The sequence below is a fragment of the Camelus ferus genome, chromosome X (genome assembly GCF_009834535.1).
Source record: "Camelus ferus isolate YT-003-E chromosome X, BCGSAC_Cfer_1.0, whole genome shotgun sequence".
Lineage (NCBI taxonomy): Eukaryota > Metazoa > Chordata > Mammalia > Artiodactyla > Camelidae > Camelus > Camelus ferus.
In genome coordinates this window covers 21276710-21301094 of record NC_045732.1, presented here as the reverse complement: position 1 = coordinate 21301094, position 24385 = coordinate 21276710, and the positions used below count along the sequence as shown (strand labels likewise).

Genomic DNA, 24385 nt, shown 5'->3' with positions numbered 1-24385 from the left:
CCTGGACTTGGGCAGCAGAGTGGCCTCCATGCCATCCCACAAATGCTCTGGAGGGCTGGGAGGCCTGGGGGCACTGAGAGAAGGGGGAGCAGATGCAGTGACTGCCCAGCAGTGCCCAGCGCAGGTCAGCAGAGAAGGTAGTGAGGACAGATTAAAGAAGGGGAAGGTTAGTGTGTTGTGAAGGTTAAGCTTTTTTAAATAAAAACTTTTAAGCACATACGGTGGAGAGAATAGTGAAACTCACATACTCATCCAGAGACTGAATCAGGACTGAACGTGTGTCAGAGACATGATGCAAATGTGAGAAGGCGGGACGAGAAGGGGCGAGGCACTGGAGGCTGAGAGATGGGGGTCGTTCTGTAAAAGACCCTCCCTGGTGGCAGGGATAAGGAATACATCTGCTGAATGATGACCACAGTGCACAGTTTTCTCGTATTTTCTACTGGTATGGGGGTTCTAGGGTGAGTGACAAGGGCAAGGACGGAGAGGGTGCCAGAAGTGCACATGGGGCTGGTGAACTCTGGAGGGAACTGGGTGATGATGGCAGGGGCCGTGGGGTGGGGCTGCCTGCAGCAGAGGCCGGTGGGGAAGTGACCAAATCTGTGCTCTCTCTGGGTCAGTAAGCAGGGAGAGAGAGAGTGGTGGTTTTTGGAGAGGATTTTGAGAGACTTCATTTCACATAGGGGAAGCCAGTTTCTACCGACTTTAGGGGAAGCAGAGTGTGATTGATGGAAAGAATTTTGTCTGTAAGCAGGGGCTAATAGGCTGCTGGGGGGAAGTTATGTTGTGGATAATGAGGAAGATTATGGAGACCTAGGGTTCAAGAGGATGTGTTACTTACTGCATGTGTGTGCATTGGGCACCTCTGAAGTCCTCACAGAAAAATGGAAGAAACAGTGGCTTTTCAGATCCTGAGAATGAAGCTAAAGATGATGTAGCCTGTGTGTGAATTCACACAGTGTATCCATTGTGTATTAACTTCTCTGAGACAGTCACAACGGCTCCTTAAAAGAGGGTTAAGAACTGAAACAGTGCTCTGATTAACCTTGGGATAAATCTTGTTATTGACACATTTTTTATAATTCTGCGTGGGGCGTCCGTAGTCTTTCATTGAGGAACGTAAGAACTGGTGAGTTTCTGATTAGGCTCCATCATGTTCTTCTGCAGAGTTCTCCAGAATGTTTAATAATTTCAGTTGTTCCAGCTTTTAGGCACTGCAGACTCTGCAAACATAAAATACGTTGTCACGTACTGTTACAGTCTTAGGTCAATGTCTTTTACTATGTATTTCTTTACCTTTTATAAGAGTTCTTTGGTGACACATAGGCTAATTGCCTGCGCATTTCCTGAAGCAAACCACTAGGACGGAAGGATGTTCTTTTTAAGTCTTCATCTTTTTATAACAATATACCAGCACCGCAGTAAGTCAGTGATACATGCTTCCACTAAAGGTAATTTCTAAAAAACGTAACAGATTTATAGATACATTTAAAAGGATGTTGGGAGTTGAAGAGACAATTTATTTTAAGTTGTAAAATAAACTAGCATTCAGGAATCTGCGTAGGACCAGGCAGCGTGCTCAGTGCTTGCCACGTATTACCTCATTTCACTCTCACAGTGATGTCAAGGAGCCAGTATTATAGCTATTCCCATTTTTTTTAATGGGCATCAGAAATGTTGAGTGACTTTTCAAGGAAGGGTCTCGCAGCAAGTGACAATCAGAATGCAGTCTTGGTCTTGCCTCTATGTCACATTGCCAGTCAGTAACGCCCTGCAAGACGAGTAGTTTAGTCACGTGTTTTCATAGATGAGGACAGTGACACATGTGAGTAGGAAGAACGTTAGAAATGTAAATACTAGTGCTTAGACTTTACAGATTTTTCCCTCATGGCTTCGAGTTCTTTATCATTACATCACCAGCCATTCATCTGCAGATGAAAAATGTCTAAATGCCATTTACTTTTCATTTATCAAAGGATAAAAGCTAAAATAGATTTTTTGAAGAATGCCAAAATAAATGGAAAATAGATGCTTCAGTTTCTGTATTAAATGTCAAGTTTCTGTTGAGAATATTTTCCATTTGCTACTTCATTAAGTCACATACTAATTAGAACCACAGTGAACGTTTTGAGCTCTTAGTCACTGCTCTTAAATTGCTGACTGGCACAGGAGTGGCCGTTGAGACATTTCTAGTTTTTTCTAGCTTAAGTTGGTTTCAAATGTTTGTTCTACTTAGTTTTTGTTTGTTTGTTTTTTGGGGGGAGGAGGTAATTAAGTTTATTTATTTTTATTTCTTTACGTATTTTTTTAATGGAGGTACTGGGGATTGAACCCAGGACCTCATGCATGCTAAGCATGTGCTCTACCACTGAGCTATACCTTCCCCTCCCTACCCCATTCTACTTAGTTTTTAAAGAATTGTCATTAAATAAGAATGATAGGGCTGTGGTCAGTTGTAAATTAACTAGGGAACATTTGTGTCCTCATTACAATCTGTTCACCAGTCAATACCTTGTTACTCTTGGTGTAACAGAATTTAAAGTTAACCCTGGTTAATATTTGTGGTAACTATATAGACTGGAGTGGCTTCTGGGAAGGATGAGTCATTTTCTTAAGTGGATGCTAATTCAAGTGCCCATGTCTGTGACTGTGTCACGCATCATGCTCTACTGTCAGCACAGTTGTTGGCCTTTGGGGTATGTTGTCGTCTTCTAACAACAGTTCTGTTCTCAAAAGGCTGGAGAGAGAGGAGTTGAAAAGAAAGGCGGAGGAGGAAAGACTTCGCCTAGAAGAGGAAGCCCGTAAGCAGGAGGAGGAGAAGAAGCTGCGGGAAGAGGAGGAGAAAAGGAAGGCAGAAGAGGAGGCCAAGAGGAAGGCCAAGGAGGAGCTGCTGTTAAAAGAAGAACAAGAAAAGGAAAAACAGGAAAGAGAAAAGCAAGAAAAAGTCATGATTGAAAAGCAGGTACAGTATATGTCTTCATATAGACTTTCCTTCAGGGCCTTTGTTAATCTTACGTAAAAGTAGTTACATTTGAATGACTCATAATGTTTATTTTAAGTTTTTTCTTTAACTGGGCTGGTTAATAAATATGTGTTACTTGGGGCACTAAAAGTGAAATTGGTAATGTTTGCTGTTGTCAGTTTGGGTTCCCCCAAAGGCAGACCCTAGATGACAATTTGGGTGCCAGCAGTTTATTTGGGAGAAGATCCCAGGAAGCTGGTAGGGGAGTGAGAGGAAAGCCAGTGTAAGCACACTGGTGAGTGGGTTACTGTGGGCAACTGGAACTTGCCCTCTTTGGGACCCTCTAAGAGACTGCGGAACATGCCTTAGAATTGTCCCTCTGAAGGTTAGGAAACGGGTATTTATCTACCAACTCCTGCCCCTTATGGTTGAAAGTCACTCCTTGGGAAATTAGCTTCCTGAAACTCCTAGCCACATGCATATTTCATGGCCAGAGATTATTCTCAGACACAAAAAGACCTTGGCCATGTATGGGAAGTGTCGGCAGGTGATTTGCATGTTGGACCGAGGTTATATGAGTGAGACCCAAGCATGTCTGTTGTATCGTAGAGCAGGCTGTGTAAATCCTCACTGAATATTGGAGCAGCACCCACTTTGGGGTAGAAAATGAGATGGAGGAACAGGTGCAAACCTCAAGGAATTAACTACATTGTTTTCTTTTGCTTAGTAAAGCCTGTTCCTTGGTTTACCTGTTTTTATTAGAAGGAAGCAGCAGAAGCAAAGGCCCAGGAGGTAGCTAAACAGATGCGTCTAGAAAGAGAACAGATCATGCTGCAGATCGAACAGGAGCGACTGGAGAGGAAGAAGGTAAGGGCTAAGGGATCAGGAGTACTTAGGGCGAGGCAAGGACAGGAGGTGAATCTAGTTGTGTCTTGCAGTTGTTGGGTAGAGTGCTCTTAGACTTGTTAATTAGGTTGAATTCACTGATCCTACTCTTCAAATCTTCTGTATCTTTATTAGTTTTCTGTCATCTTGTTCTGTCAGTTACTGAGAGAAGAGTATTGAAATCTCCATCTGTGGTTATGGATTTGTCCATTTCTCCTTCCAATTCTATCAATTGTTGTTTATATATTTTGAAGCTCTGCTGTTAGGTGAATTTATATTTCAAATTATTACATTTTCATGTTGAATTGACCATTTTATTATTATGAAATGTCCTTTACCTCTGTACTACTTCCTGTCTTAAAGTCTACATTGTCAGCCTTTCAAAATTAAAAAAAAAATTTTATTAAAGGATAGTCAGTTTACAATGTTGTGTCAATTTCTGGTGTACAGCATAATGTTTCAGAGTCATACATACACATACATATATGCATTTACATACTCCTTTTCATTATAGGTCACTCTAAGATATTGGATATAGTTTCCTGCGTCATACAGAAGAAACTTGTTGTATATCTATTTTATATATAGTAATTAGTATCTCTTGCAATTAGTAATTGCAAATCTCGTACTCCCAATTTATCCCGTCCCCGCTGGTAACCATAAGTTTGTTTTGTATGTCTGTGAGTCTGTTTCTGTTTTGTAAATAAGTTCATTTGTGGGTTTTTTTTTTTTTCGGATTCCACATATGAGTGATATCATATGGTATTTTTCTTTCTCTTTCTGTCTTATTTCACTTAGAATGACCATCTCCAAATCCATCCATGTTGCTGCAAATGGCATTATTTTATTCTTTTTCATGGCCAAGTAGCATTCCACTGTATAAATGTACACCACAACTTCTTTACCCAGTCATCTGTCAGTGGACATTTAGGTTGTTTACATGTCTACTTTGTCAGCCTTTTTATGATTAGCGTCTGCATGATAAATCTTTTTACTTTGAACCTGTGTGTCCTTATGAGTGTGTCTCTTGTAAACAGCATATAGTCAGGATTTGTTACTTTAATCTAGTTTGAAAGTTTTTGTCTTTTAATTGAGGTGTTTAGGCTATTTACATTTAATGTGATGATGGGTAAAGTTGGGCTTAAGGAGGCTAATAATGTTCTTTCTTAAGGTGTCCAGTCTGTGGCCTCCCCTGCTTCACCTCAGCCTGGCTTTCTGTAGGGTGGTCCTCTCGAGTGGCAGGTGGTGAGCTGCTGATTTCTAGGTAACCTAAGGAGAGGAAAGAGAAAGATCGGATATAAGTTGAATGTTGATTCTATATACTTACTAGTTTACTTCTCAGGCATTTGACCTTCTTTGTAGGGCAGAGATGTTCATCTGCAAAACTAATGGAAGACCTTTCTGTACTCATTAGCTTCTGCTGACATTTCTGTTTTATGAGTTTTCTGAGAAATGTGACATTGCATATAGACCTAGCTACTTATAAATGGTTTTAGTCTTGTAGTCCTCTTACCTCGTTCTTTTTGGTTCTCAGAGAATAGATGAAATTATGAAGAGAACAAGGAAGAGTGATGTGTCTCCGGAAGTGAAGGTAGGCCTTCACATGGTGGTATACATTCAGTGAGATTGTACGTTTCAGAGAGGATTAGACGGAAAGAGTGGGCTCTTCCTGCTTTGTTTCTGTCTAGATTAAGGAGGCTGTAGGTGCCTGAAAGGAAGGAGTCTAAGAGAGGAGTTTCAGAGATGGGGTGATAATAAAAAATGTCCTCAGAGAAATAGGTGTAGGGGTGCAGAGAGAAACACAGTAATCCACAGATGAAAAAGAGAATGTTGGCGTATTAATAAGGGAAACACAGCTGATTTGTAATAAACTCAGAAGATTCAAAGAATTACCATGGAACAAGCAGTTGGCCCAATGTAGTTCCATACATTCTCTGATGCTTTTCAGAAGCACTTGTCTGTCTACATAAAGTCAACCTTCCCTCTATTTGTTTTTGTTTTCAGAGAGAAGACCCAAAAGTAGAGCTTCAGCCTGCTGTGTGTGTGGAAAACAAGACAAAACCACTTGTCCCCAACAAAATCGGTGAGTGTGAGGTGTGATTCTTAGGTTCTTCTTTTCAGCAGGTGAGGGCTTGTAGCGCATCCAGCAGAGGTCCGGCCCCATGGGTCCTAAGAGCGTTATTACTGAAAGGGGCCTGTGCAGTTTCCCTCCCCTGGTGGGATCTCCGTCTCCAGCACAGGTCCATCAGGTCCATTTGGAAACCACTGGGTTCCTCGGGATTATGCTCATAATCCCAGTGCAGGAGCCAGGCCATCTGCTGGCCCAGGCTGCTTTCCAGGGAGCTGAACTGCTGGTCAGGTTCTATGAAGAACTGTCTCTACTGTTCTACGGTGGGTTTGCCTGCCTTCCAGCTCTTTTCTGTCACATGTACTTAAAACTCCTTGTGGCAGCCAGAGGCAGAAAAGGCACATCTATCTCAGAATCACTCTTCACATTTCCCTTTTGCCTTGAGGCTCAGGAGCCTGGGAATGTGTACAGCATGTGGCCCCACACCTGCTGGGTGGGCCATGAGCCCTACCCAGACACTGATGATGTCATTTGTCTTCTCTTCCCCTGTGTGAAGGCGACTACTTGGGGTTCTTTTTGCAAAAGATGTTGCATTATAGGTAAAGCAGAGGATTAACTGCCTCAGTAGATATTTCCCATTATTTCATTGTTTGGAATATTTTATGGTTGACAGAATGATTTTGTGTTCTCCATCAGAAATCAATGGATTGAACACTTGCCAGGAAGTTAATGGTGTGGAACGTGCTGTCCCAGAAACTTTCCCTCGAGATGTTTTTGCTAATGAACTTAAACCAGTTGGTGGGCTTGTTCATCTGGATGCCCTTGATGGGAAATCAAACAGTCTGGATGATTCAACTGAAGAAGTTCAGTCTATGGATGTGAGGTAAGTCCATTGCTCTTGCATTTGAGCCTCCTCTCTTCCCCAGACACCTCCACTGCCTCTTAGTTGATTTCTTCATCTTTTACACACCCAGATCTTTTTACACGCCTCGCGTAGGTGTGCTTGCTGTTCAGGAAAGCTGACGGTGGTATAGTATCAGTGTCTCGGGTCAGGTTTGCTAGAAGCAGAGCCTGGAACAGGGACTCTAGGGCACGGGATTTATCAGGAGAGAGCTCTTAGGAGAAAAGGGAGGGAGGGAAGCAGGACTGGGCAGGGGAAGTCACTAAGCAAGGATGCTGTCTCAGCCAGTCCCCTGGAGCTCTGGAAGGTGAATTTCCACAGGGAGGGGTTTGACTGAGGTAAGGGAGGCGGCCTCAGGCCACTGTGCTTGTAGTTCATTGATTGTGGAGCACCCAGGGTGGGGGATGCTCCTGTCAGCCAAAGGCGACTGTCCAGAGAAAGGGGGCCAGCTCTTAAGTACTTAGCAGCCAGCCCTGTGCAGCTGGGGGATGGGCAAAGCACAGATAAAGGGGATCTGGGTGCACCACCTCAAGGGCCCACCCACTGTGTCCAGTGTCTCATGTGTAAGTAAACTTGTCATTGGAGACTTGATAAAGGAACTAATTAATTTGCTTTCAGATCCTAAAAACTTAAGGAATTCTTAACCTGCTGTGTTTGTGGATAACGTCATCTGGCCAGTTCATCCTGGACAAAAGGAGAGCTCAGTTATCCTGGGGTTGGGGCAGAGGCGCTGGAACGGAGAGCCTGGGCAGGGCAGCTGGGTGGGGGCAGCTGTCTGTGACCGGAGGGAATGGCAGCCTGCCAGAACTTCCCCTCCTCTGCTTGGCTGTGAATTCTCAGCCTTGGTCTGGGGGGAGGGGTGGGGTGGGGCTCCATCCCAGGGCACACTGATGGTAAATCTGGCAGCTTGTACACCCTGGCCTTGAGCCACATATGTGAAAACCCAGGGTCCAGCCACCCTGTCACCAGCAGAGCGAGTCCTGCGCAGCCTGATAGCCAGGCCTCAGCCCTGGCCTCGCTCACACCGCTGGCCACTGTCAGGGGCAGGCTTCCCCTGACTGGTGCCACTCTGCCGTCGGGGGGACTGCTGAGGCACCTTCAAGGATCACACACACCCCCATCCCCACGTTGAAGCAGCTGTGCTTATTTCTTAAGCCTCTGGGCGCCGGGAGGGGACGAGACCTGGCACTGACCAGGGTTCAAGGGAGCGAAGGAGCTTTTTGTGTGCAGTGTTCTTCCTCTGTCCACCTCGGCATTTGGGAGTGGTGACCCCTGGGGCAGCACCCAAGCTTGTGGTGGCATTCCGCCCCCCCGCGACCTGCTGTTTAAAGCAGGGAGTAGAGGTGGGCAAGGGAGACGCGGGGTGGGCATTGGTACTGGTGAAGCAGTCTGCCCAGGCTCCAGCCACCAGAAGTGGTGTTAGGTCAGCTGCTGCGCCTTCAAGAGGCTCAGTGTGAGGGAGACAGATCCTCTGCGCTTCTGCATTTCAACTGGTTTTTCTAGATTCTTCTCTCAGCTCTCATAGAGGAAGAGCGAAAACAGGCGAACCTGGCAGCAGGGGTACTCTGGCTGTTAAAAGAGACTCCTAGTGACAGGACCTCAGATCCCAGCCCAGCACTCATCCGAACTAGGCCTTTGGTTGACAGGAGGCTGTGGAAAGTCCTCCTACCAGCTCTGGCGAGCCGAGGGAGAACCAGGCCCTCGGCAGGAGCAGGATCAGTCTGGGGTGGGGGAGCGGAAGCCCGGCTTTAGAGAGGGAGCAAGGCCAGGTGGGCGGCGGGGTCTCGGTAGCGGCATCCCCCCCGCACCTGGGCGCGCGTTCCTCCCGGAGCGCCCCGCCGCCCCGGTGGGGAGAGGTGCTCGGCCCCTTTCTCACAGTGCAGGGACGCAGCCCAGGCGGCGCCCCTGGAGAGGGGCAGTGCCCGGGTCCATGGGATCCCCTCCTCGGCTCACTTTGAACTTCAGCCTTTGCTTTCTTTTTGGGTTTCCCATTTTGAGGATTTCAGAAGTGCTTGGCTTCTCTGTAGTAGCGTGCTGGTGCCTGCGGTTTTTATTTTCCTCTTTCCTATGGGCGGCATGAGCTTGGCCTTCACGGCCCTGCTCGGTCCACTTTCCTTATGCTCATCCATGGGGGCCCCATTTCTCTCAGTGTCCCAGACTGGAACTAAAGTGTGTCTTTTACGGTGGGTTACACACAAGCTCTGGCTCTCAATCCATCTTCTTTAGAAAAGAAGAGTAGTCTAACAAAATAGTACAAATAGAATTAATAGTTGTGTCTGTCTCTCTATCTCTCCATCTCTACCTCTTTCCCTCTCTCTCCCTTCCCCTCCCTCCAGTCCTGTTTCGAAGGAAGAGCTTATCTCTATCCCAGAATTTTCACCAGTGAGTGAAATGATTCCTGGGGTATCTCTGGACCAAAATGGAACTGGTAATGCCCGAGCACTTCAAGATCTCTTAGATTTCACTGGCCCCCCCATTTTCCCCAAGAGATCCAGTGAAAATCTCAGCCTGGATGACTGTAACAAAAACCTGATCGAAGGATTTAACAGTCCTGGCCAAGAAAATACTCTGAACTCCTTCTGTTGACAAATACAACATCTCTTTAATGAAAGGTACAGTGTTTTGATGATAGTCTGAGTCTGTAACTCTCCAGCTGGGGTTTGTGAAGATAGGATAAACATCAGTCAGCCTCCTGGAAGGTCAATTTTATTTTAAAAATGCAAACAAAAAATTGAATACATGGTATAGACTGTAGCACATGCAAAAATTGTGATGGATTTCAAGTAAATCCTTCAAAAGAGAGCCTCCAGCACCACAGCCCACCAGGCCCACCCCTGCTGTCCAGGGGTGTGTAGAAGCACTGGCTGAAAGTTGGATCCACCATCTGTCTCAAGTAGTGACTTTTCTTAGAGACAGAGGGAGAATGCTCTAATAGTGGTGCAGGGTAGTATTAATAAAACAAATTTGTCCCCTAGTTTTTACTCATTGACCTCCCATATTCCATCTAAGAGCGCTCATATTCACTGGGGAGTGTTGAGCCAGATAACTTGCTGTTCTTCTGACCTTTTTCTGGATCCTTACAAAGCAAATGCCTGCTCTCAGATCACACCTGAGGGAGTGAGGGAGGGAAAACTGAAGTTTGTGCCCTGAAGCTTCTGTTCCCCACCTTTGGCCTTTTTTTCTTGCCAGAGTGTTTCTAGAAGCTCTTCTCATTTGAGTAAGTTATATCTTGGGGTTATAAACACCTTGGATTTGTATGTACTTAGTTCTACATGCCTCACATTGGGTTTACTTCAGTTGGAGGCCTTTTTTTGAATGCTGAGAACATGGAATCGATCATCAACTCCTTTCATAACTTAATTCCAGTTGCTTCTCCCATTTTAGACTCTTAAAGAGTTTTTCTCAGCATTTTCTCAGTCACCTTATTTTTTTATGATATTCCACTCTTATAATGAAACTTCTGTAACTAAGAGGATTTAGTCCAACCTTTCTGCTTCTCAAATGAGGAAACAGGTTGGGGAGGCCACATGGCCAAGGTCACAGTGTTCTGTACATAGTTCTACCTGGCCTCAGCTGTTTGGCGTAGACAGTGCATTTTAGCATTTGCTTCCCTTGGCTCTTGGGGAAGCAGTTGTCCTTTCACACATGAGAGGGAATGTATGACAGGTAGTTTTTAGAAGAAACCATATCCCTGGTTTGGAAGAGCAGCTGCCTTCTTGGACACTTAAAAATCACCTAAGCATTCTATTTCCCTGACAGTTATATTGCTTAATATTTAGTAAAAGATTTCTTTTGTTGTTAGCATACCTTGACCCCTTTGGTTCACTGACCTCACTATCAACTAAGGACCAGAAGATCCACAAAACTTCGGAGAGTATTCATGACTCCTCAAATCTAGTTCCTGTATCTCTAACTAAAAGGAGTGCAAATCCCTGTCCAAAAATAAATCTTGGCCAAACAATTTTATTCACACTGATTGTATATTTTCATTTGTCATATAGTCTAGTTATCAGATTTTTCTTAACCAGGGATGGTACCACCCCCACTGAAAATGTGTTTGGAAATGTGTCAGGGGGTTTGTTGTCATAAGGGCTGGAGGCAGTACTGGCATTTGGAAAGCAAAGCTTGTGACGTTAAGCATCCTGCAGGTTTTAGGACAGTCCCACACAAAGAAAATTTACCCCCCTCCCCGCCAAAAGAATAGCCCTACACAAAATGCTATAGTGCTTGTGTTGAGAGACACTGCAAGCCAAGGAAAATGCAGTTACCAAGAGGTAGAACATCCCACACTACGTAAGGCTCTAAGTGAGAGAGAGTAGATGCTGCAAACTGCAAAATACACTGTCTCTTCATTGGTCTTACCTGGGTTTGTTTTTGAATTGACACAGGTGGTGTTTGGAGAACCCGTGAAGCTGCTGGTAGTCAAATCTGAGCTGCCGGCCCTCTGAAGAAGCTTCTGTCGTCCTTAACCTCTGAATACCAATTATTAAATCGATATGTAACCGTATTCCTAGTTAGTGTGTCAAACACAGGCCACTCTTGGTAGAACCTTGAGATGTTGGCCTTGTCGGGCTTTAGCAGAGTTTCATGTTAACGGTTCTATTTATGAGCTTCGGCTGCTGATACAGCGCTCCCTGTACTGCCTCGTCATCATAGTGACCCTCTCAGTACCCGAGTGACCTCGGCTTGGAAATTCACCTTATAACCATTCTTCTTCCCAAAGTTGGAGCATATAAATGTTTAGATCTCTTTTCTTGTAAATAGTCTAGATATGTACCCAGACTCTACTTAAGCATATTCTGAACTTGGGCTGCATATCTCCCTGTCTGTGTTTAGAAGGAGAAGAAATTCTGGAGGGTTCCCCCCATCTCTGGGGTTTCTTTGTTGGAAGTTACTCTCCAGAAGCTGCTTTTTATTATTAAGCTTAGCCACCTGCAAAATGTGTTGTTCCACATTCATTACTCCTTGGGAGGCTAGTGGAGTAAGTCTGGTTGTGGAAGGAAGCCTTTAAACAGTGTGGAGTGCTGTCTGCTCTCTTAGGCATATTCTTCTAGACATGGGCGCCTGACTCTAGCAAGGACCTTCTCATATTGCACCTTGAAACCTCCGAGCTGTAGTCACTCCAAACCTTCGAGTGGCTTCTGGACTGAATGAGTTGTGCATCTCCTGCACAGGTGGTTGGTTTTCATGTTGCTGCTGTTGTTTTTTCCCTTGAATCTTGAGGCTTTTGTTTGTTTATTGGCTCAACTCTAATAAAACCAGGCACAAGTGAAAATCGTAGTGCTCTGAAGCAAGGGGGCCCTGAACTGGACCCAGTATGTCACTTCAACAGACTTGAATGTAAAAACATCTGGAATGGGGTACAAATGACACTAGAATGTATACTCCACACGTCTTATGCCATATAATAATGTGTTTTCTTATTTGATTTCTTGTGGTGAAATGTGACTTTCAGATTAAAGTAACCTTTTCTTCTTTGAAACCTTTTCTTTGTCTTGTACGATAAAGAGTTTGGAAAGATCCCACAATTCTGACTGAGGTTTGCAACCAGGAGATGTAAAGAATTGTCAATAGTAAGCTTGTTCATGTGCTTTTAAAACCAGCTACAGTTTTAAGACTGTGTTAGTTACGGACACTGTGTATGTTTGTGTACGTGTATATACCAAATAAAATATATGGCTCCAGTAATCCAGTGCCATTGATCTTGATGAATATCGGGGAAAATTCCTTTTATGACAAGCACACAGAAAATGATAGCATGGTCTGACTTTCCAAAAAATGCTTCGCCATCTTTCTTACAGCCCTGTTTTGCTTAATGTCTGTTTTGTTGTGATCTGTTGTACCTCACAGCACCATTGTGATCGTGGTGATGCCTCATTTGCATGATGTGTACATTGCGTTCACTGGGAAATACATTTTTGTTGAAGAGTCTGATGGCGTGCTATTGTGTTGTTTGTTTCTGTAGGTTCAATGAAAAAAATGTGCTGAAACCAAACCAGATACTAGATTTTTAAAAACCTATTTGGAAAAAAACCCCCAAAATCCTGTGTGGGTGTCCTTACCCTGTCAAACTCATTAAAATTCCTCTATTGTCAGTTCCAAGTGAAACCAACAGTGGAAATAAGCCTCAGTGATGAGCTGTCCCTGGACAGCATGACCTTCTAAGTACAGTGAAGTTGCTGTACTTTCATACCATCGATGCAAGGGATTTCTAGCTAGCTAAGATGCAGTTAACCTTAATGTAATCTACAAAAACATTCCACAGAGCAATCTGGCATTTTAAACACAATTATAATGGGAGTGGCGACCCCTATTTTCCAGTAAGCTGAAACCCACAGCAACTTTCTTTTCCTTTTTTTGAGTCTAAATCATGGCTTTCCTACATACAGCCTGGGAGACAGTACCAGTCAAGGCCAGGAGCCGGGGGCCAGGACTGGAAAGGGGACGTTGGATCCCTTGTGGTAACTTTTGGGCTGCCATCTCCAAAGCCGAGGGCCCAGTCAAAGCAGCCCTCCCCAGCTCAGCTGACATCCTAACTCTTTCTGTGTGCTGGCTTTTGACAGTGGCATTACCAGTAGCTTCTATTATCATCAGCTCTGGCCAGAGGGTCACAGTAGTGGCCAGTCACTCCTAAGAGAAATTTCTGCTTTGTGAACATGGTAAATTTTTCTTAGTATGTACAGGTTTCGTATTAGTCAAATGCTTTTATAAATCTTTTTTTACATTTGGAAACCAAATGTAAAGAACTAGCTTGGTTCTAGACCTATACCACATGGGAGCGCAGCACAGGGGGCCTCCATGCCCACTCTCCAGCGTCATTCAGAAAGCACAGGTATGTAAACAAATGGAGCGAGAACTCTTAGCAACATTAGAAAATAGAAGACTTTACAGATAGTCTTTTTATGGGGAACCCAAAAGAAACAACTGGAAAACGCAGGATAATTTCACAGGGGAGCCAACTACTGAATGAAGAAAAACCAATAGTTTTCTTACATATTAACAATAAGCAAGAAATGGATCCCAACAGGCTTTATCTAAAACCTGACCAGGGGACATTAGAATAGACATAAATGGAAAGACACGCCATGTCCCCAAATGGGAAAAGCTGCGCATATGAAGACGACTAGTATGTGACCCTCACGTTTGTGTAAATTAAATGAAGTTCCAGTCAATGGGATTTGTTTTGCAGCTTGAAAATACAATTGTACAGTACATGGAAGACAACACAAATATGAGAAACTTAAAAATATATAAGACATCCATCATTAACACAGTGTAGTCTGCTAGAGAAATAGAATTTGAAATAGAAATAGAGATTGGTGGCATACCCAAGAGACATAAGAATTTAATGCATGATGGAGCCAGAGTGGACCATTTGTTCCTGGAGAGAGAGAGCACGTGGTTTAGTGTCTCCTGGGACCTGAGTTTAGCACCTCTACTGGGGTGGGGATAAGGACCCAGGAGTCAGTGAGGAGATGATAAAGATAGGACTGGGGTCCAAGGTGTGGGTGCCAATTATGGTTTAAGTCGGGGAAAAATTTAGACACAAGGCTTGGCACCAACCTCTAAAGCTCTTGACTGATGCCTCCCCCTCCCCAGAGTACACCGGATCTCAGGAGGCAGAAAGTGGCGGCCTCTGCTCCCTGTGGTTTTAAGTTTCTGTGGGGAGGGGACCTTAACAGCCAGCTCGTCCTGAGTTCCTGCTGGACGCGAAGTGTTCCTGTAATAGAGGAGAACAAATCTGACTCTATATTGGATCTGTTCCTTTAGTTTTAACCACTGTGCCCTGCTTTCTAGGCTTAGTCTTGCTAGCTCTGCACTTTTTGAAAAAAAAGGGTTGCCTTTAGCCTGAAATATACAGGAGAGCCTATTCTCAGGGCTCTGACCTTTAAGGATGTTAGCACTTCTGCACTTACGTGGAGATGGCAAGTTGCAAAATAGAGAATAACCTTTTGTTTTGTTAGAAGTTTATAGGGACACCATGACCTGGCCCACGTGGACAGCTGCAAGAACAAAGAATGCCTGCAGCTAGAAGTTTGCAACAACCAACCACACCCCCTCCCTTGGTTTTTTGTATAAAAGGAGCCTGTATTCTGACTAGAGCAGGATGATTCTCCAAGACATTAGTCTGTCATCCTCTTGGTCTGCAGGCTTTCTGAATAAAGTCGCTATTCCTTGCCCCAACACCTCGTCTTCCGATTTATTGGCCTGTCGTGCGGCGAGCAGAACGAGTTTGGACTCGGCAACAGTCTCAAGACATGACCGAGCTGTGAGGTAGGTCGGAGAGGGTTACTTATCCAACAGCTGGAACTTGGCAGAGCCGGGCTTGACCCTGGGGCCCCAGCTTTGGTGTCCCCAGGGGAGTTGACAGGCTGCCCCGCCCCTGAGAGCCGAAGTGTTTTGCTAGAGCAGGTGCTTACAGCTGAGAAGGGCCAGAACGACCTGTGGAGAAGCCAAGCTCTGAGTATGCTTTTATTAAAAAAAACTGCTGAGCTACTGTTCACATACCATAAAAATGCCTTCCTTTTAAAGTAAACAGCTGTCTGATTTATTCACAAAGTCATGTAACCATCACCACTATCTAATTCTAGAATATTTTCATCTGAGTGTGCTTTTGCAAGGATTCCTTCCCCATCTGTCTACTCACCAGCAGCAGACCTTGGCTTTCCCAGTTAGTCCCAGTTCCCATTGCATCTGGAAGCAGGAACATGGGGTTTGAAAACAACATTCCCTACACCAGTCCCCACCACCCGAGTTTCCAGCCGGCCAAACTAGGGTGATGTTTATCTAACTCACTTCACGTGGGCTGCTGTACGTTGTTTCACATTCTCTGTGCATAAGTGTTAAATCTATAATGCCAAACATGGGCTTACTCATCAGATGCCCAGCACGGGCCTTTTAGGCCGACTAGAGACGCGGAGCAGTGAGAGCCTGCCTTTAGCTTGGTGGTAAGGGGGTGAGAGCTGGGTACAGTTAGGAAACGCCCAAATTGAATTCTTCCAGCTGGCCCTGAGGGGTGGTTGGCATTAGGGGAAAGGTCTAAGTGGCCAGCCTTCTGGACTTTTCCAAGGAAGTATTAAGGCAGACTTCCCCGTCTCAGCTCACTTGAAAAGCAAAATGCAAGGAGCAGAGTCCCAAGGAATTAAACTGTTGTGTAGAGTAACTTCTTTTTTGAATTAGTGCCAGCAGCTCTCTGGTGGCTGTACTTGTCTTTTAATCACACTTCCCTAGCGGTGTGCACATGCTTATCTTTGAAACAACCAGAAAGTTGTCAGCAAAGGAGTGTTAGCGAGGGAGGTGTGGGTCCTGCACGGTAGGTGTTCGCAGAGCTTGTGGGTTGAATACAGCCCCCACAGTGGGTCTCCAAGGTTGTTCTAGGACAAACTGAATCTTAGTGGTATCACTGGGAGGGAAGAATGAATTCCATTTGCTCAGTGAACCTGCCCTCAGAAGGGTTCTCAGGGACCACCCCTGTACAGTGACAGCCTGATGACTGGTATGAGGGATTCAGGGTTCATTGATGGTAAGAAATTATCCAGAACATGGGAATAAAGCCAAAAGATAACTGTGTGCCTTTCCTGTGAGCATGTCTCAACAAGGCAGCCCGAGGGGCCCCTGAATCTCAGGGACTGTAGCCTCATATGACTGCCCGTGCACTGTGAATGGGGACCTAGTCTCTGGAGTTATTCACCGGTAGGTAGAAAGTTGCAGATGACTTTTATTCTATAGAAAAGCTAACTCCAAAGGTTATGCATAGGGCACTAAGCAATTTCGTGTCTCACTTTGCCATCTCATTCCAGCATTCTTCTCCCCACTCAGTGTGTGTGTGTGTGTGTGTGTATTGCCATGCATACACCTACATCTGAGTGCACAGAATAATCAGTTCCATGTCCTCCCTCCATCCAGCCTTGTCTTCCTGCTCCTTAATGAGTGAAGCACTGTTGCAGAGGAAGAAAACTTAACCTCTACCCTTCTAGGTTCTTTTGGCTCATCTAAGAATTAAATTGACATGAGATAGATTAATAGGAAAAAATCAAATTTAATTCATATGTATGGGAACACCACATACAGCAGCAGTTCGGAGAAAGAAGGATAAAATGAGGTCTGTATGGCATCTGAGCTGAGGAGTGGGCTAGGGGCCTGGGCTGCTGTATTTATGTCCCAATTATGCTTTGAACCTTTGGGAAGTTAGACTTGGACAATGAGGAAGACTTAAGTCCTCAGCAGGCTTCGGGAAAGTTGAAACAGCTGCTCTAACGGCCTGAAAGGTTCATAGTCAGTGCCAGTGTCCCAGATGTCGTGGTGCACCCCCTGGATGGCCCTCCCCTTTAGGACTGAGGTATTTGTCCTTCCAGATGCTGGAGGTACAGTTGCTGAGGCTGCTGGTGGAGTTCTTCTCCAAGAATTGCTCTTGACTGAAGGAGGCTGCCTCACCAAGGTTAAATGCCATCAGGCAGCCAGTGGATAAGCTGGATCCTGACTGGAGGATTCGGGTGTCTGAAGACCCTTGCTTGCCTCAAGGTAGGACAACTCAGAAGGGCTGTCCCATCTTCAGGGCTCCCTGTGGGTTCACTGGAGGCCTTTGCTGAGAATCACTGCAACACAAGTTCTCGCTGCTGCTTCCCTTGCCCCCTCCCCCACCCCCGTGCCCGCATCCCGCCCCCAGCACTCCCCAGGCACTTCCTGCGCACTAGCTGGTCTCGGAGTCTGTTCCTGGGGAACCGGACCGGGGCCAGCTAGGCATTGTGCTAAGGACTTTATGCAGTCTCTCTCTTAATCTTAAGAAGGGCTTTCTGAGATAGGGCTTTCTTTTTTTTTTTTTTTTAACATTTTTTATTGATTTATAATCATTTTACAATGTTGTGTCAAGTTCCAGTGTTCAGCACAATTTTTCAGTTATTCATGGACATATACACACTCATTGTCACATTTTTTTCTCTGTGAGTTATCACAACATTTTGTGTATATTTCCCTGTGCTATACAGTGTAGTCTATTCTACAATTTTGAAATCCCAGTCTATCCCTTCCCACCCTCCACCCCCCTGGTAACCACAAGTCTGTATTCTCTGTCTGTGAGTCTATTTCTGTCCTTTATTTACGCTTTGTTTTTGTTTGTTTGTTTGTTTTTGTTTTTGTTTTTTAGATTCCACATATGAGCGATCTCATATGGTATTTTTCTTTCTCTTTCTGGCTTACTTCACTTAGAATGACATTCTCCAGGAGCATCCATGTTGCTGCAAATTGCGTTATGTTGTCGGTTTTTATGGCTGAGTAGTATTCCATTGTATAAATATACCACATCTTCTTTATCCAGTCACCTGTTGATGGACATTTAGGCTGTTTCCATGTTTTGGCTATTGTAAATAGTGCTGCTATGAACATTGGGGTGCAGTTGTCATCCTGAAGTAGATTTCCTTCTGGATACAAGCCCAGGAGTGGGATTCCTGGGTCACATGGTAAGTCTATTCCTAGTCTTTTGAGGAATCTCCACACTGTTTTCCATAGTGGCTGCACCAAACTGCATTCCCACCAGCAGTGTAGGAGGGTTCCCCTTTCTCCACAGCCTCTCCAGCATTTGTCATTTGTGGATTTTTGAATGACGGCCATTCTCTGAGATAGGGCTTTCTGTGTTGCCATGCTCATTTTACCACGAAGGCCAAGACAGGTGAAGTCCAAGGTCATGTCCAGCCAGGAAGTGCACAGCTGGGCTCCACACCCAAGGTTTGCTTTGCAGCCTGTGCTTGCCCTGGCCCCCGACACTGCAAAGTTCCTGCCTGGGACATCGCACAGACCCAGCCCCTGAGAGGCTCTTGCCAGTCTCCACATCCCCCAGCGATCTTTGCAAGTGTCCCCATTGTTATCATCCAGCTTCCCTCACCAGAAGTTGTTGCTGACTTTGCAAATCCCTAAGAATCTTCTGCGCAGGGCATTTGCTCTATCTTTCTATCGCTCAGGCCAGCAGAATACTGACATCCTCCATCTGGGGGCACAGACAGTTGGTAAATTTTTTTCCTCATCCAGGAGGAAACCAATATCATAGATGCTCATTTATTAAGCAGTTAGGTATGAACCCCTACTCCGTACTCTGTGCCAAGTGTTTGCTAAGGATAGGGACGGAGCAGAGAACGAAGCCAGATATTGTCCCCACCCTCCTGGAGCCCATAATCCAGCAGGGGAGGGAGACAGTGGACAAATAATTTAAGAAGTTATTATTTGAGATTGTGATGGGTGATGATGTCAGGTCTGCTGTTCTGCATTTTCGTATCATTACCGTTTGTGATGAGACATTTATTTGTGCGGTCCTTTGAACAATGTCTCTCTCCCTCACTGTAAGCCTCCTGAAAGCAGGACTGCCATGTTCCCACCACCTAACACAAGTGTTCAGTAAATATCTGTGAGTGCATCAGTTTTTACTGAAGAAAGCTCTTGATGAAAATCCATGACCTCTGATCTACATGTCTTTCTGCCCACCCACATTCCATCACGAGATGACAGTCTCAAGGATCCTAGGTTTTGTGTTGGCTTTGGATCCTCAGCACTTAGAATGCCACCTGTCACAGAGTAGCCCCATCATAAATCTTTGTTGACTGATTTTTAAAAAATTGAGAATAAGTATACCAGTTGGGATGGTTTCACTCCACACAAGAGCAAGTGGCTTCAGTACTAAGGGTATTACTCACACATAACATATAAGAAGCTCCAAGACAGCTCAATGACATCAGGATTCTGGGGCAGCACTTCTTCAAGTTTCTTGGCTCTTAGGAAGGTTGCTACGGCACCAGCATCCCATCCTCAATGCCACTGTGTCAAAGGTGTGAAACGGTTAGTAGCCGGCTGCTCTTCGTACCGCTCGCCCCTTCTATCAGAAAGGAAACTTCCCCTTGGCCAGTTCTCATTGGCCAGTATAGGTCTTACACTGACCCATAAACTGATCACTAGCCAAAGGGAAGGAGATGATCACGTGCATTAGTGAAAGTAACGCTAGCTTCTCTAACAGCCCCGGCCCCCACCAAGATGCAGAATGTCTCACATACAACCGAAACGTTTTCTCCCTCATGTGAAGTCCAAAACAGATTTGCCTTATTACAACTCTCCTTGGAGCGGGAATTCAGGCACTCGGCCCCTTCCATCTTGTAGTTCCCTCATCTTCCAGTTTTATCATGTTTTTCTGCATCAGGCTGACAGAATAGGGAAAGAGTACAGAGAAGACACACTGCTTCCCAACCACCTTGGCCTCTAAGGCGCACATATTTCCACTCATATTTCATGGGCAAGAACTATTGCCCCACTTAGGTGCAAGGAATGCTGGAAAGGAGAGTCCCTGTCTGGTTTGTTTCTTACCAAGGATCTTGCTATACTATGTAAGGGAGAGCATAAGTAATTTGGTGGCTAGCTGGTGGTCTCTGACTGAGACCAGAGCTGTCCGATGGAAATACAACGTGAGACCCATTTGTCATTTTCACTTTTCCAGTAGGGGGCCTGCGAAGAGAGAAGCAGTAAATATTTTGATTGTATTCTTGTAAAACCTACCACAGGGTCCATTATCTTCTCTTGCCCTACCAGTCTAAGGGAGAGTGAGAACTGGTGTGAAAAATTATGTAGAAGCTGTGGGGTACCTAATATAGAGTTAAAACAAAGCAAATTTATCAGGCAAATGAAATGTTTGAGAGCTTAATGATTTTTAAACTGGTGTCTGGGTTGTGCCGGGACATGAACTCAGACTGCTTATGGGAGGAAAAGATACGTGAACTGAATCTATCAAGGATTTGAGGGCAGAGCTTCAGAAGGAACACTAAAGATTTAAGTAAGGAGAATAATAGACTTTAAAAAATTATTTTGCAAGACAACTGTTTTAAACCTCACCTCACCATTCCTTTTGGCCTTGCATCAATGTAGGTTATTCACATCAATCCAATCTTTTCTTTTTCAAAATAATTGCTGAGTTGTGACACATTGTTTTAAAACCACAAATACTGTATGACTTTCAGAACCAGGGCCAAGCCACTTCACATACTACATTACAAAAGAGTTCATCAGAAATAATTTATGGGACCAGAGGGCTGGTCGCAGCTACCAAATCTTGTTTAGGAATTTGTCCCCCATCTCAGTAGGTAAACAGACATAAAGGCAGTGACTAGAATGAACAAAAAAGGAGTCTGCAACATAAGCCTGTCTAAAAACATTTTCTTCCAAACAATATAAATCATTTCTGTTTGTGCTCCATGCTTGACAAAGCCCTTTAAAAAGTAAAGGTAAAGAAAGGACAGGATCCGCAAAAAAGTGCCTATATAATGGGATGGAAGAAAAAGAGGAGGAATCAGGGCCAGCTAAGCATGATACATCAAATTTCATTAACATTATTAAGCAACACAACCAAAGTCAGATAGTTCAGAAAAGAGAAAACTCACCTGGTTCTGTCAGTCCCGGGTTATAAGGACTCGTGTCGATGCTGAAGCCATGACCAGCACAATACAAACTATCTAGACGAAAACTATGAGGATAATCTGGGTCAACAGCATTGTCAAGGGATGAGAAAGCTATTTGTCCTACTTCTTCCTAATTATCTTATTCTCACATCAGCATTTAAAAAAGAAAGCTATACAGAGGGACTGCTGGAGGTACAGGTCAGGGCAGCTGGCAGGTTTCCCCAGAAGCAGTGTCCCTCCAAAAAATGACAATGACAGTAGGCCCTTGGTCTAAGTCTGTATCAAAGCCTGATTCTCTCTCTCTTTTTAAATTTGGTGCCTTTTTTCTGGCTTAAGAATTAGTAGTTTAAAAACTACTCTGTGTTTTATCAAGCCTCTATGTCCATCTACTGGTTCTTAGGGAACACAAGCCATAGGGAAGTGGTTCTCAAATTTAAGCCTGTTTCAGAATCCCCTGGAGGGCTTGTTGAAACTGTGCTGGACCCCACCCCCAGAACTGCTGATTCAGTTTTGAAGGAGAAGCTTTAAGATTCAATGCATGGTCCCGCTTTTGCTCCTTTTCTTCTCATATGCCACCAGTAATGTTTCAGGGTCAATTTCTTCACCCTGGGTCCCAGAGAGAAGAACCAAAGCTGACCCATGATGAACCTGAAGTATAAGTCAAAAGTAAACATCTGTGGTTATGAGCCACTGAGATTTGGGGATTGTTATCCTAGCATAATTTATTCTTATTAATACAGAATCCTTGTGCTAAGCATACTTGGCATTCTGCAGCAGATTTGGCTTTGCATGAAAACCAAGGAAAAATAAAATAAACGGAAAGGCAGATAACATTTCATTTCTCTTCAGCTTGTTCTGTATATGTATGCGTGTGTGCCATTCATATACACACCAAAAGCTATGCGACCTTGCGCAAACTATTTAACATCTCTGTCCACACAAGCAGCATATAGGGTTGACCAGTTTAGCACCTTTTTGCAAGAAGATAGGACTTCTATAAAACCAGAATGGAAATTCATAAGGAACTGAAAGGGTGAGATGGGAAGTCAATAGGATGACTTGAAAGAGGAGAGGGGAGGGGGTGGGGAGGAAATGATGGAAGGAAACAAACAAAAAAATCCCAATAATAGAATTCAAGTAGAAACAGAGGCAGAAATAATGCTTTGGGAGATCTTATCAGTAATATTGAAAGCAAATTTGAGGCTACCAGAATGTTGAAAAGGGGTAGAGAGATGAAAATGATAAGACAGAGAACTACCACAAATAATTGCTCTTCCTAAAAGAGAGATCAGAACAACTGGAGCAGAAACCACTCTGGAAAGTAGAATGGAAGAAAACCTTCCTGAACTGAAGCATATAGATGCAGATAAAAAGGTCTCACACCTTTTAGCTAGACAGAAGGGGCAATGGAGTGGAAGCAAAAGCAGTATTCATTTTAAACAGCAAACATTTCAGCAATAGCCACAGCATTGAGTACAGGAGGAGAGAGGCTAGAGAGGTCAGTATGAACCAGGTAATGAAAGACTGTATATACTGTGCTGAGGAATTCTCTCTGCAAAACAGGAAGCAAAATCATGTGAGAAGAGAGGGAAATGATCATTGGTATGGGGCTTAAAGAGAGTGCTAAGGGTTAGTAACAGCAATTATTGGAAGTGAGAAATGTCACATAAAAGGATTCCTAAGAGGCAATGAGGCTCTCCACTGCAGTGGGTGTCCATCAGTTTTCAGTGGTTTAATTCTGTTATAGTTGTGTAGCTTTTTCTTCCCTAGCAGTGCTTGGAAACACAGATGTAAGCATGGAAAATGCAGATAACTGGAATGTTTCAGGATGGCAGTTCGATGTTAGGTTGTGTCAAAGGGCAATTCAAGGGGCTCTGCTTTCAAGAGTGGTCGAAGTCAAAGACCATGAGCTGTAGTCAGGTAGAAGGTTCAGAGGATGTGAGAGCTCTGTGGTTTTTGAAGAACAAGTATTTTGGGACTAAGGGGGAGAGAGTACTGCAAGGATGAGGACCTTGAGTCCAACTAAATGGGATTTGTAAACCTAAGGTTTTAGATACGGAGCAGTACAAAGTGATGCATGTCTTGATTTTCTAGAATGGGTGCTTGGAAATGGGTGGATAAAGTAGAATAGAGGGAAAGTCACCTGGATTGAGGAAGTTAAGGAAACATGGTTTAGTCATGGGTGTTGGATTCATCAGGATGATGGCAGTAATTCAGATGGAGAAGGAAAACGAATGCAGTAGGTAGACGACAGTGACAAGGGTCCAGATGGGGTGGACCCTGAAAGAGAAATCTTGCAAGGGGTAAAAAGAATGTCAAAGTGTCAAGTGAGAAAGCTCCAAGCGTGAGGATATACCACCTTTGGTGTGCTGGATGGAGTATGGGAGGAGAGAAATCAAGAGAGTGGACAAAAATGAGTCAGTATTTTGAATTGCATGGCGGAAAGATGTTGGCACCACAAACCTGTTTGGGAGGTCCAGAGGGGAGGTTTTGTTTTCCGGGTAGAAGCTTGGTTTGAGGCCATGGGGAATGATTAGAGACTGAGTAGGCAGGAGAGAGGCCACAGTGGTACAGGTTCAGGTGGGCTGGCCCTGGAAGGGCTTTTGAGAGCCAAGCCAGGGCCAGAAGGCCGAGGCTTATCTGCTCCGCTCATCTGCACAATGCTGGAAGGCCCACGGGACCAAGCTCCGGCCCTTGACCCTTAACCCCCAGGATCCACGGATCGGTACGACCAGTACATTCTTCCAGGCGGGTGGGCGGCAGACAGCGCATGCGCACTGGACAGAGCGGCAGAGGTGGGAACAGCCGGTAGAGGGCGCAGGCTCTCTGGCCCGAGCCGCCCGGGCGGGGCAACCCTCGCTGGGAAAGAGTTGAGAGCAGAGGTCCGCGGAAGAGCAGGCTCTGCACGAGGCAGCAGGCAGTGGGCGGGACCAGAGCGGGGGGTGGGGCAAGGCGGTTCCGGAAGGAAGTGGTTCCGGGTCCCGCGGCCCAGCTGAGGTAGCCTTGGTGCCGCGGCCGTGGGAGGCGGCGGCAGTTGAGGGGCGAGGCCCGAGGGGCCCGCGGCGGCGGCGGCGGCGGCGGCAGTTGCGGAGACTTCCCGGCCGGGTGAGCGGCCCTGGGGGGCGGGCGGGGCGAGGAGGCCC

General features: G+C 45.1%; 2 protein-coding genes and 1 non-coding gene across 18 annotated transcripts in view; 2 read left to right on the top strand and 1 right to left on the bottom strand.

Moving 5' to 3' along the window:
• Positions 1–12747, top strand: part of MAP7D2 (MAP7 domain containing 2) — a 91595-nt gene extending 78848 nt beyond the window's left edge. For all 10 annotated transcript variants that reach the window (XM_032474579.1, XM_032474578.1, XM_032474571.1 and 7 more), the window contains 7 exons: positions 2737–2962; positions 3725–3829; positions 5382–5438; positions 5852–5930; positions 6612–6798; positions 9153–9428; positions 11205–12747. In XM_032474579.1, the coding sequence (XP_032330470.1) occupies positions 2737–2962; positions 3725–3829; positions 5382–5438; positions 5852–5930; positions 6612–6798; positions 9153–9402 (904 nt within the window). In that variant the 3' untranslated portion in view covers positions 9403–9428; positions 11205–12747. The remainder of the gene's footprint in view (positions 1–2736; positions 2963–3724; positions 3830–5381; positions 5439–5851; positions 5931–6611; positions 6799–9152; positions 9429–11204) is intronic.
• Positions 2312–2383, bottom strand: TRNAA-AGC. Its single transcript has one exon. It is a non-coding gene; the product is annotated as a tRNA-Ala (tRNA).
• Positions 12748–24179: 11432 nt separating the features above from the next.
• BCLAF3 (BCLAF1 and THRAP3 family member 3) overlaps positions 24180–24385 on the top strand; it is a 51989-nt gene continuing 51783 nt past the window's right edge. The window contains exon 1 of one of the 7 annotated variants that reach the window (XM_032474410.1): positions 24180–24347. The gene's annotated coding sequence lies outside the window, so the exon portion shown is untranslated. The remainder of the gene's footprint in view (positions 24348–24385) is intronic. The other 6 variants (XR_004317774.1, XM_032474411.1, XM_032474408.1 and 3 more) reach the window with 6 other exon arrangements.